The sequence below is a fragment of the Colobus angolensis genome, unplaced genomic scaffold (genome assembly GCF_000951035.1).
Source record: "Colobus angolensis palliatus isolate OR3802 unplaced genomic scaffold, Cang.pa_1.0 Scaffold474, whole genome shotgun sequence".
NCBI lineage: Eukaryota > Metazoa > Chordata > Mammalia > Primates > Cercopithecidae > Colobus > Colobus angolensis.
The window spans coordinates 296569-307399 of NW_012118199.1; the positions used below are offsets into that span (position 1 = coordinate 296569).

At 51.9% G+C, this 10831-nt stretch overlaps 1 protein-coding gene across 1 annotated transcript; it reads right to left on the reverse strand.

The window, feature by feature from the left end:
• Positions 1–1710: 1710 nt before the first annotated feature.
• Positions 1711–9421, reverse strand: LOC105523784. The gene is given in 8 exon segments (XM_011958771.1): positions 1711–2236; positions 2238–2416; positions 2419–2536; positions 2799–2833; positions 4863–5064; positions 6510–6618; positions 6928–6981; positions 9120–9421. Coding segments are annotated over 8 exon segments (1323 nt in total). The 3' UTR covers positions 1711–1912.
• Between the last annotated feature and the right edge of the window lie 1410 nt (positions 9422–10831).

Genomic DNA, 10831 nt, shown 5'->3' on the forward strand with positions numbered 1-10831 from the left:
CTCAGTTCCCCTGGTTAGGAAAAGGGATTCCCTTCCCCCTTGCGCTTCCCAGGTGAGGCGATGCCTCGCCCTGGTTCAGCTCTCGCTGGTCGGGCTGCCACAGCTGACCAGCACCGATTGTCTGGCACTCACTAGTGAGATGACCCCATTACCTCAGTTGAAAATGCAGAAATCACAGGTCTTCTGTGTCCTTCGCGCTGGGAGTTGGAGACTGGAGCTGTTCCTATTCGACCATCTTGCTCCGCCCCCCCTTTTAGCAGATTTCTTAATGAAATATACACCGTGCTATTTTGTTTAACACATAAGCAGACACCCTGTCAGAAGTGAAGAGCCATCCACTCCACCATTACCACCCATCCCTCTGCTAGTGTGGCTGCTGAAGATGTTCCCTATGGCAGAGGACTTTCTGTTCAACCTAAGCACTTTGTATCCTTTACTTTCAATTGGGTATGAGATAAAACAATTCAGCAGCAATAAGAGTCTTGCCAATGCACCACAGTGTAGCAGTCTCTCTGGTGAGGTATCACCTGGAGTTCTGGGTAAGTAAGAATTATCCAAAATTCTTATGATAAATACAGATAAATTGGCACAACTCAAGATTTAAGAAATAAAATTTCCAAGAGAAGAAACCCAGATATATGCATTGAAAATATCTCCCTCAGGTGATTCTGATGTGATATGTGGTCTGAGTTTAAAATTCAAAGAAAGTTACCTTCCCTGACCTCCAGTTGGCCCTTATGACCAGATGTCCCTCTTCCCCTTTCTCATTGTGCTCACTCTCCTTCTGCGCCTTTGTTCTATTCTCCCTCCACTTCTCATCCAGATGCCAAGCCCTCTTCCATCAATTGTCCTAAAACTCAAATGGTCAGTTGCATCTAAACTTCCATCTGTCCCATGGACAAGTTATGTTTCCATGTAGTTCAGGCAAATGCAGAATTTAAGCTTGGACCAAGCTGAATCAAGAGCTGCAATTTAAGATTTCCCTAAGCCCAAAGGGGACCAGCAAATACTTATAGAAGATTTTGGATTTCCTCTGAGTGCACCAGGCTCTGGGTAACCTGATGCTATAAACCAAATGTTATTGTCCCCCTCAAGTTCAAGTGTTGAAATCTAATTCCCCATGTGATGATATTTGGAGGTGGGGCCTTGGAGGATGATTAGATCACGAAGGCAGGGACCACAGGAGTGGGATTAGTAGCCCCTATCAAAGGCACCATAGAGAACTCCCTCATCCCTTCTGTCATGTGAGGACATGGTAGAAACATGGCTGTCTATGAACCAGAAGCAAGCCCGCACCAGACTGGAATCTGCTGACCACTTCATCTTCAGAACTGAGAGAAATAAATTTGTTTATAAGCTTCCTCATCTATGGCATTTGGTTTTAATCCCACATTAGCTAAAAACACCAACATATCAACTTGTACACCAAATTTTGGAAACGGATGCTAAAACTATGATGGCAAAAGGTGATTGATCTGCCTAAGAAATGAACCTACTTAATCCCTCTTTCCAAAAAGCTGGAAGGAGAGTCAACACAAGCAAAAGTAGGTCAAAGTCTTCTAAAAGCCATACCTGAAGGGTTTTCAATATCACTTGATCAGATGGTAATTTAATCACACAAAGAACCACAACAAAACCCACAACTAGCAGAGGTTTTCAACATCACCTCAAAAACACCATCTACAGTATTAGGGAGTGAAAGAAGTCATGGAAGTTTCAAAAAGTCAAGCTTTATTTCAGTGTTATTGCAGAAACTCGAAATTCATAGTTGGCTGTGGATAAATCCTTGGGCAGGTGGAGGCATGGAGATTCTGGGGTGTAGCTGCTGAGTTTAAAAGCTTCCTTTGGGGAGGCTCCCTGGCCTCCTCACCCCCTGTCCTCCTGTCAAGAAGAGCCCATCCTGGGCAGCACATTATAGGCAAACGACCCAGATGACCAGCTGAGGGCAATCCTCCATGCCTGGAGGAGGAGGCCGCCTCTGGGAGCAGGAGGACCTGCTGGAACCCCTGCTCACAGGCTCCTTTTCCTGCTCTCCAGCAGGCAGGCAAACACCCCCAACAACAGTAGCAGCAGGCTCTTCAGCAGCTGGGCTGCTGCTCTGCTGAATGAGTGAAGTCCCTCTCCAGTGAGGTAGAGGAGCACAGGTTGCACACCCTGGTTTCTGCCTCCATGGTTTCCACTGAGCCCTGGACTGGGAGCAGTGAGGGAGCTGCTGGCTGGGGCTGTGCTGGTCACCCCCTCTCTGTCACCTCTAGCTCCAGCCACACTTTCAGCTCAAGAGCTGAGGCTGGTGGATCTACAGCAGGTGCCATGAAGTCAGGCAGCTCCTCACTGGGCTGGTCCTGGGCAGTCCCATGGCAGGGGCAGGAGGGCTCTGGAGCTGCCTCTAGCTCCAGCACTATCCCTGGAGGGGCCCTTCCCCTGGTGCTGGCACTGGCTCAACAGCTGGCACTGGAAATAGCTGCATTTCTGCACCTGAAACAGGAGGTGAAAAAGGAGAAAGGTCACCAATATCACTCACTTTCCACTGGAATTTCTAAACATGAAAACAACCTCACTGAATTTAAAGGAATTTCAGCCTGAAAACATCAACCCTGGAAAGTCTTCCAGACTGCAGGTGACTTCATCATTTGCCTGTGTCTCGATGAGCTCCAGAGGCTCCAGCTGGACAAGGACAATGTGCAGATGTGGCACTGGTGGGATCACTGGTGAGGCCTGGCCTGACAGCTCCATCTGGGGCCTTGGTGTCCATCTGGGACCTGCTGTCTACCTGGTGGCTCCTGTCCTGTGGTAGGTACCTGGGGGGGGCTTTGTGCCACGTGGCCAGAGGCATCTGGGGTGAGAGATGAACATACATGGGCATCGTCATAAAAGAAAGGCTCTCACTCCTACCATTCCTGAAGCAGCAGCCTTGAGATGTGGAGATGCAGCATGAGGACATCTTGTTCTCTTGAGCATCTCCCACCAAGTTAGCTGGCTATGGGGCTGACCCTAGGATGTGGGTGCCTGGTTACCAGAAATCTTCTTCTTTTTTTTTTTTTTAATAGAGTCTCATTCTATTGCCCAGGCTGGAGTGCAGTGGCATGATCTTGGCTCACTGCAACCTCTGCCTCCTGGGTTCAATTAATTCTCCTGCCTCAGTCTCCTGAGTAGCTGGAATTACAAGCACGAGGCGTGTACCACCACACCTGGCTAGTTACTTTTTTATTTTTTTATTTTTAGTAGAGATGAGGTTTTACCATGTTGGTCAGGCTGGTCTGGAACTCCTGACCTCATGATCTGCCCACCTCGGCCTCCCAAAGTGCTGGGATTGCAGGTGTGAGCCACCTGGCCTGTTTACCAAAATTCTAAGTTCCATTAGGGTCTGTTGCCAAGGAAGTGAGGTTACTTCTTTAAGGTTCCATCCCCTCAGCCTCCTCCTTCCAGAAGACCTACTCAGGACCCCACTGGGCTGCTGACTGCTCACCTTCCCCACAGGTCAACTCCTTACCTGTAAACAGTTATGTTTCCCCAGGGCCTCTTGGACACCTGTGTCTGATGTTCACCAGGGGCCTAGGAATCCACTTGGTGCCTGAGATCCTACATGTGCCTAATGTTACCCTGCAGACTGGGTAGCCACCTGGGGACCAGGTATCAACCTAAGGACTGTGGTTCACCTGTGGGCTGATGTCCACCTGGGGACTGGGTATTTACCTGGGGCCTGATGTGCACCTGGGGCCGAATGTTCCCCTCAGGGTGAATTCCACCACGGGTCTGTATGTTCACCTGGGTCCTTAGATCTATGTCCCACTGGGGCCATATGTTCACCAGGGACTTGTATCTAGCTGTGGCCTGATGACCTACTGCATCCTGTTGTTCACCTAAGGCCTGATGTCTTCCTGGGGCCTACTGATCACCTGGGAGCTGGATATCAACCTGGAGCCTGGGTGTCCACTTAAGGCCTGATATGTGCCTGGGGCCTGATTGTCCACCTGGGGACTGGGTGTCCACTTTGGGTCTGATGTCCACTTGAAGTTAGGTATCTCCCTAAGGCATGGTGTCAACCTGTGGCCTGATGTCCACATGAGTCTGGGGTTCAGCTGAGGCCTGCTGTACATCTGAGGCCTGATGTCTACCTGGTGACTGCCATCTTATTGAGGCCTGATGTCCACCTGGGAATGGTCTATCCATGGAAACGGTTATGCCCACCTGGGGCTGGATGTCTCCCAGGGGCTCCCGTGTCCACCTAGGGCCTGATGTCCACCTGGGGCGCAGTGTTCACCTGAGAGCCGGGTGTTTACATAGGGCCTGATGTTCAGCTGGTGCCTAGATACCCACCGGGGGCCTTGTGTTAACCTGGGGACTGGTATCCAGCTGGATCCTAATGACCACACGGGTTGAATTATTCACCTAGAGTTTGGTGTTCACTTAGGGCTTGAGTGTCAGCCTTGAACCTGGTGTCCACCTGGGACTTGGGTATCAAACTAGGGGTTGGTGTCCAGTTGAGACATCATGTGCACCTGGGGTCTGAGTTCACATGAGGCCAAATGAGCAATGGGGGCCTGAATGTCAACCTGGTGTCTGAAATTCACTGGGAGCCTGGGTATCCACCTGGGACCTGATGTTCATCTGGGACTAGGTGTCAATATGTGGCCTGATATAAACCTCTAGTTCAGTGTCCACCTTGGGCCTAATGTCCACTGAGGGACTGATATTCACCTTTGACCTGATATCCACCTGGAAACCGTGTATTCACTCATGGCCTGATGGTCACCTGGGGTTGAATGTCCAGCTGTGGTCAGATGTGCACCTGGAACCTGGGCATCCACCTGGGGCCCGATGTTCAGCTGGAGCCTGGAGTTCACCTGAGGCATGAGGTCTACCCGAAGCTTGATGTTCATCTGGGTGCTGGATGTTCACCTGGGGCCTGATATCCACCTGGGGCCCAAGGACACTTCTCAGGCCTGATGACCACAAGTTGGCCTGGTATTCATCTGTTGCCTTGGTGTTAATCTGTAGCCTAATGTACTCCTGGGTTCTAGTGTCTTCTTGGGACCTGATGTCTACCAGGATCCTGGTATCCACCTGGGGCCAGGTATCCACCTAGGGCCTGATATTCACTTGAGGACTAGGAATCCACTTGATAACTGGTGCCCCTCTGGGTCCTGATGTTAACCTTGGGACTGGGGAGCCACCTGAAACTTGATGTCCACTTAGGGCGTAAGTGTCTATCTGGGGTCTTGTGTTCACACGGGGCCTGATGTCAACCTTGAGCCTAGGTATTCACCAAGGGACTAGTGTCCAGCTGTTCACTTGGGGCCTGGTGTCAACTTGAAGCAAGGTTGTCAACCTAGGACCTGATGTCCAGTCCAGTGTCCACCTTGGGCCTGTTTCCTACCTGGGGCCTGTGTGTCCACATAGACCCTGGTGTCATTTTGGGGCCTAGGTATTTACCTGGGGCCTGGATATTCATTGGTACATCATGTCTACTGGGGTCTTTGTGTCAATCTGAGCTCCGATATCCACCTAGGGATTGGGTATCTACCTAAGGCCTGGTGTTTACATGGAGCCTGTAACACCAGATTCCAGATGAACTCAGATGTACACCTGAGGCCTGATGTCCACCTGAGTTCTGTGTGTTCACGTAGGGCCTGCTGTCATCTTGGGACCTAAGTATTTACCTAGGGCCTGGGTATCTACCTGGGGCCTGACTTCCAAATAGTTCTTGTGTCAACATGGGGCCTGATGTCCACTTTGGGCCTAGGTAACCTCCTGATGACTAATGTCCACATGGTTCCTGAGGACAACCTGAGACCTGGTATTGAGTTAGAGCCTAGTATCCACCTCAGGTCCAGGTGTCCACCTGAGACCTGATGTTCACCTGGAGTGTAGGAATTCACCTGGGGCCTGGTGTCCACCTTGAGTGTGTGTATCCAACTGAGTGCTGGTGTTCACCTGGAGTCCAGTGTATACCTGGGGCTTGATGTACACATGGGGCCTGGGCATCCACCTAGGACCTGATGTTCAGATAAGGGCTGGAGTTCTCCTGGCCTGGTGTCCACATGGAGCCTGGGTATACACCTGGATCCTGAAATCCAACATGGATAGGCCCAATGTATACCTGGGCCCCAGTAGTCATCAGATACTAGGAAACTCTCAAGCCCCAGGTGCACATAAAGCTCCAAGTGGCCACCTAGGCCATAGGATGATATGCAGGGTCCAGGTGGACAGTGAGTACAAGATGAACACCAGGCCCCAGGTGAACACCAAGCCTCAGGTGTCTACCTAGTCCTCAAGTGGACACCAGGCACTAGATTGACACACAGGTACCAGGTGGGTATCAGGCCCCAGGTGAGCACCAGGCCCCAGGTAGTTGGGTTACATATACCATAGGTGGCCATCAGGTTCCAGGTCTACATCCACTCCCCAGCTGAACATCAGGATCCAGGTGGATACCCACATCAGAAGTGAACACCAGGTTCCAAATGAACATCGGGCTCCAAGTGAACACACAGGCCCCAGTTCAATACCAGCTTCAGGTAGATATCAGGAACCAGGTAGACTCCAGGCCTAATGTGCATGCCTAGTCTCTTGGAATACATCATGTTCAAGGTGGACACCCAGATTCCAGGTAGACATCTGGTGCCAGGTGGACATCTGGCTGCAGGTGGGCATCAGGCTCCAGGTGGATACCCAGTCTACAGGTGTAAATCAGGCCCTAGTATTTCATCAGGCCCCAGTTAAACACTTGACTAAAGGTGTGCATCAAGACCCAGCTTGACACTCAAGCTTCAGGGGCACACTGGGCCCAAAGTGTATACCCATGCCCAGGTGGACATCAGGCCCAAGGTGTACACCAGACCCCAAGTGCACATCAGGTTCCAGGTTGACACCAGTCTCTAGATAGATCCTTAAGCCCCAATTGGTCATCAAGCCCAAGGTGGATACCTTGACCCCAGGGCTTCACCAGGTCGCAGGCAGGCCCCAGATGGACACCAGGCCCTAGGGTAACACAAGGTCTGGGAGGGTTTCAGCCCCCATGTGGACTTTAGTCATAAGGAGCTTACCTAGGCCCTAAGTGGACATCAGGCCCCAGGTTGACACAATGAACCAGGTAGAAGTCAGACTCTAAGTAGAAACCCAGGCCCTAGGTAAAGACTTCAGTCCCAAGCCAACATCAGGCCTTATGTGGACACCCAGACTCCAGGCAGACATCAGGCCCCAGGTGAACACTCAACTCAAGGTGGTCATCAGGCCCCAGGTTGACACATCGGCCTCAGGTAGATAACAGGCATAAGTGAACTTCAGGCTCCATATGAACATCGGGCTCCAGGAAGAAATCTGTGCCCCAATTAAACAGCAAGTCTTAGGTAGACATCAGGCCTCAAATGGATACCAAGGCCCCAGATGGATATAAGGCCTCAGAGAAACACCAGGCCCCAGGTAGATATTAGACACCAGGTGGACACTCAGGCCACAAGTGAACATCTGTCCCCAGGTGGACATCCATCCCAAGGTGGACATCAGGCCAGAGATATACACCCAGGCCCCAGGAGAACTACAGGCCCCTGGAGGACACTCAAGCACCAGGAGGATGCCCAGTCCCTAGGTAATGACAAGGCCCCAAGTGGACATGATGTTCCAGATGGATATGAGGCCCCAAGTGGATACTAGGTACAAGTGTACATCAGGCCCCAAGTGGACCCCAGGTCTCAGGTGCACACCATGCCCCAGGGGAACACTGGGCCCTAGGTAAGCATGCAGTCCCAAGTGGACAGCAGGTACCAGGAGGACATCAGGACCCAGTTGGTCATCAAGCCACAGCTGAACATCAGTTCCACATGAACACCAGTACTCAGGTAGGCACCTAGTCCTCTCAAGTGCATTGGGTACCAGGATGACACACAGGCATGTGTCACACAGGATGTGTCACACAGAGTGTCACACAGGATGACACTCCAGGTGGATACTGGGCCCCACGGGTACACCAGCTGAACTCTGGGCCTCAGCTGAACATCAGATCCCAGGTGGTGACCCAGGCCCTAGTTGAACACCAGGTATTAGGTGGACACCAGGTCCTAGGTGGATGTCTGTGCTCCTGGTGAACCTCAGGCCCCAGTGGACACTCAGGCCCTTTATAGACATCTGGCTCCATGTGCACTCCCAGGGTCCAGGTATACATGAGGCCCCAGAGAAACACCAGCCCTTAGTCACCTAAGACTGAATTCCCCTAGGGCTGGAGACTGAGTATTCACCTGGGGCCTAGGAATCTACCTGGGGCCAGATGTCCATCTGGGGCCTGATGTCTACTCAGGTTCAGATGTCCACCTAGGGCGGGGTGTTTTTCTGGGACCCAGAGTCCACCTGAAATCTTGGTATCAACCTGGGGCCTACGTGTCCACTTGGAGCCTGATGTGCACCTGAAGCCTGAGTTTTCACCTAGGATCTGATGAGCACCTGGGGCCCAGGTTTCCATCTGAAACATCAGGCTCCAGATATACATCTGGGCCCCAGGTATACACTAGACACCAAAGGAACTCCAGACCCTATCTTAACATGGGGTCCTAGGTGGATGCCCAGGCCTCTTGTCTACATTAGGCCCCAGGTAGACACAACTCCAGGTGGGCATCAGGCCTGATATAGTTTGACTCTATGTCTCCACCCAAATCTCATGTTGAATTGTAATCCTCACATGTTAAAGGAGGGGCCTGGTGGGAGGTGACTGAATCACGGGGGCAGACTTCTCACTTGCTGTTCTCGTGATAGAGTTCTTCCAAGATCTGGTTATTTGTAAGTGTGCAGCACTTCCCCCTTCTCTCTGCCTCCTCCTCCCCCATGGTAAAAAGGGCTTGCTTCCTCTTGGCCTTACATCATGACTGTAAGTTTGCCGAGCCCTCCCAGTCATGCTCCATATTAAGCCTGCAGAACTGCGGGTCATTTAAAACCTCTTTTCCTCATAAATTGCCAAATATCAGGTAGTTTTTTATAACAGTGTGAAAATGGACAAGGCCTTAGGATAATAACCATGTTGCAGGCCATAGATGGACATCTGGCTGCAGCTGGACACTCTTCCCCAGGTGGATACCTAGGCTCAAGGTTGACATTAGTCCCCAGGTAAACAACAAGCCCCAGGTGAATACCTGTGCCCCAAGTAGACATCAGGCCTCAGGCTGACACTCAGCACAAGCTCCACATTAGGCTCCAGGTGGACACCCAGACTCCAGGTGGATACTGGGCCCCAGGGGTGCACCAGATTCCTGGTAGACATAAGGCCCCAGGAGGACACTAGAATCCAGGTGTACATAAAGCCACTGGTTGACACCAAGCCCTCAGATGAACACCAGGCCAACTGGTAGACATTAGGCACATAAGAATACTTGGGCACCAGGGGGGTATCAGGCCCCAGGTGAACATCAAACTTCAGGTGGACATCATTCTCCATGTAGACCCTAGCCCCAGCTGAACATCAGGCTCCAGGTGGAAGCCAAGACCCCAGGTGCACTTCTGGCCACAGTTGAACATCTGTCCCCAGGTGAGCATCAGACTACGGATGGATAGCAAGTCCCTAGGTGGACATCAGGTCAAAAGGGAATATAAGTCTCTAGGAAGACATCTGGCCCCAGGTAGATACTGAACTAGCAGCCCCAGGTTGACAGCAAGGCCTAGGTAGACCGCAGGCCCCAGGTAAAGACCAGGCCCAGGTGGATACTGAACTAGAGGTTTACATCAGACCCCAGATTGACATTCAGTCCCCAGGCGGTCATGACACCTTAACTGGACACCAAGTCCTCAGGTTGATACCCAAGTCCCAGGTGGACACCAGGTCAAAGATGAACACAAGACCTAAGGTTGACACTCAAGCCCCAATCGGACACCAGGCCCTTGGTGAATAATATGACCCAGGGGATCATTAGGACCCAGCTGCATACAGTCCCCAGGTTTACACGAAGCCCCCAGTGGGTTCCTAAGCTCTAGTTGGACATGAGGTCTCCAGTAGACACCCAGGACTAAGGTGGACATCAAGCATCAGATGGACATCTGGCCGCAGATGAACATCAAGCCTCACATGGATACTTAGTCCCCAGGTAGATATCAGACCCGCGTTGGACATCAGTTTCTGGGTGGATCCCTAAGCCCCAGGTGGATATCCAGTCTCCAGCTGAACATCAGTTCCCATGTGGATGCCCAGGCCCCAGGTGGATAACAGGTGCCAGGTGAACACAAGGCCCCAGGCAGACATCAGGCACCGGGTGGACACTGAGACCCTAAGAGGACATCTGTCCTCAGATTGACATCCCTCTCAAGGTATACATTAGGCAACAGATGTACACCCAGGTCCAAGGCAGACAGGAGTCCCCAGTAAAACTAACACCCCCAGGAAGACACTCAAGCCCTAGTTGGATGCCCAGACCTCAGGTAACTACAAGGCCCCAGGTAGATATCAGATTCCAGATGAATATTAGGCTCCAAGTGGATACCTAGACACCAGGTAGACACCAGGCCCTAGGTGCATCCCCCAGGCTTCAGGTGCACACTAGGCCCCCGGTGAACACCAGCTTCCAGGTGAGCACCCAGTCCAAGGTAGACACCATGACCCAGGTGGTCATTAGGCCACAGCTGAACACCAATCTCGAGTGAACACCAGATCCCAGGTGGGTACCTAGTCTCCAGGTGGATATCGGGCCCCAGGTGGACACCCAGCCCCCAGATGAACATCAAGCTTCAGGTGGACATCATGCCTCAGGTGAACTCCAGGTCCCAGCCCAGCTGAATATCAGGCCCCATGTGGATGCCTAGGTTCCAGGTGCACATCTGGTCACAGTTGGACATTTGGCCCCAGGTGAACATCACG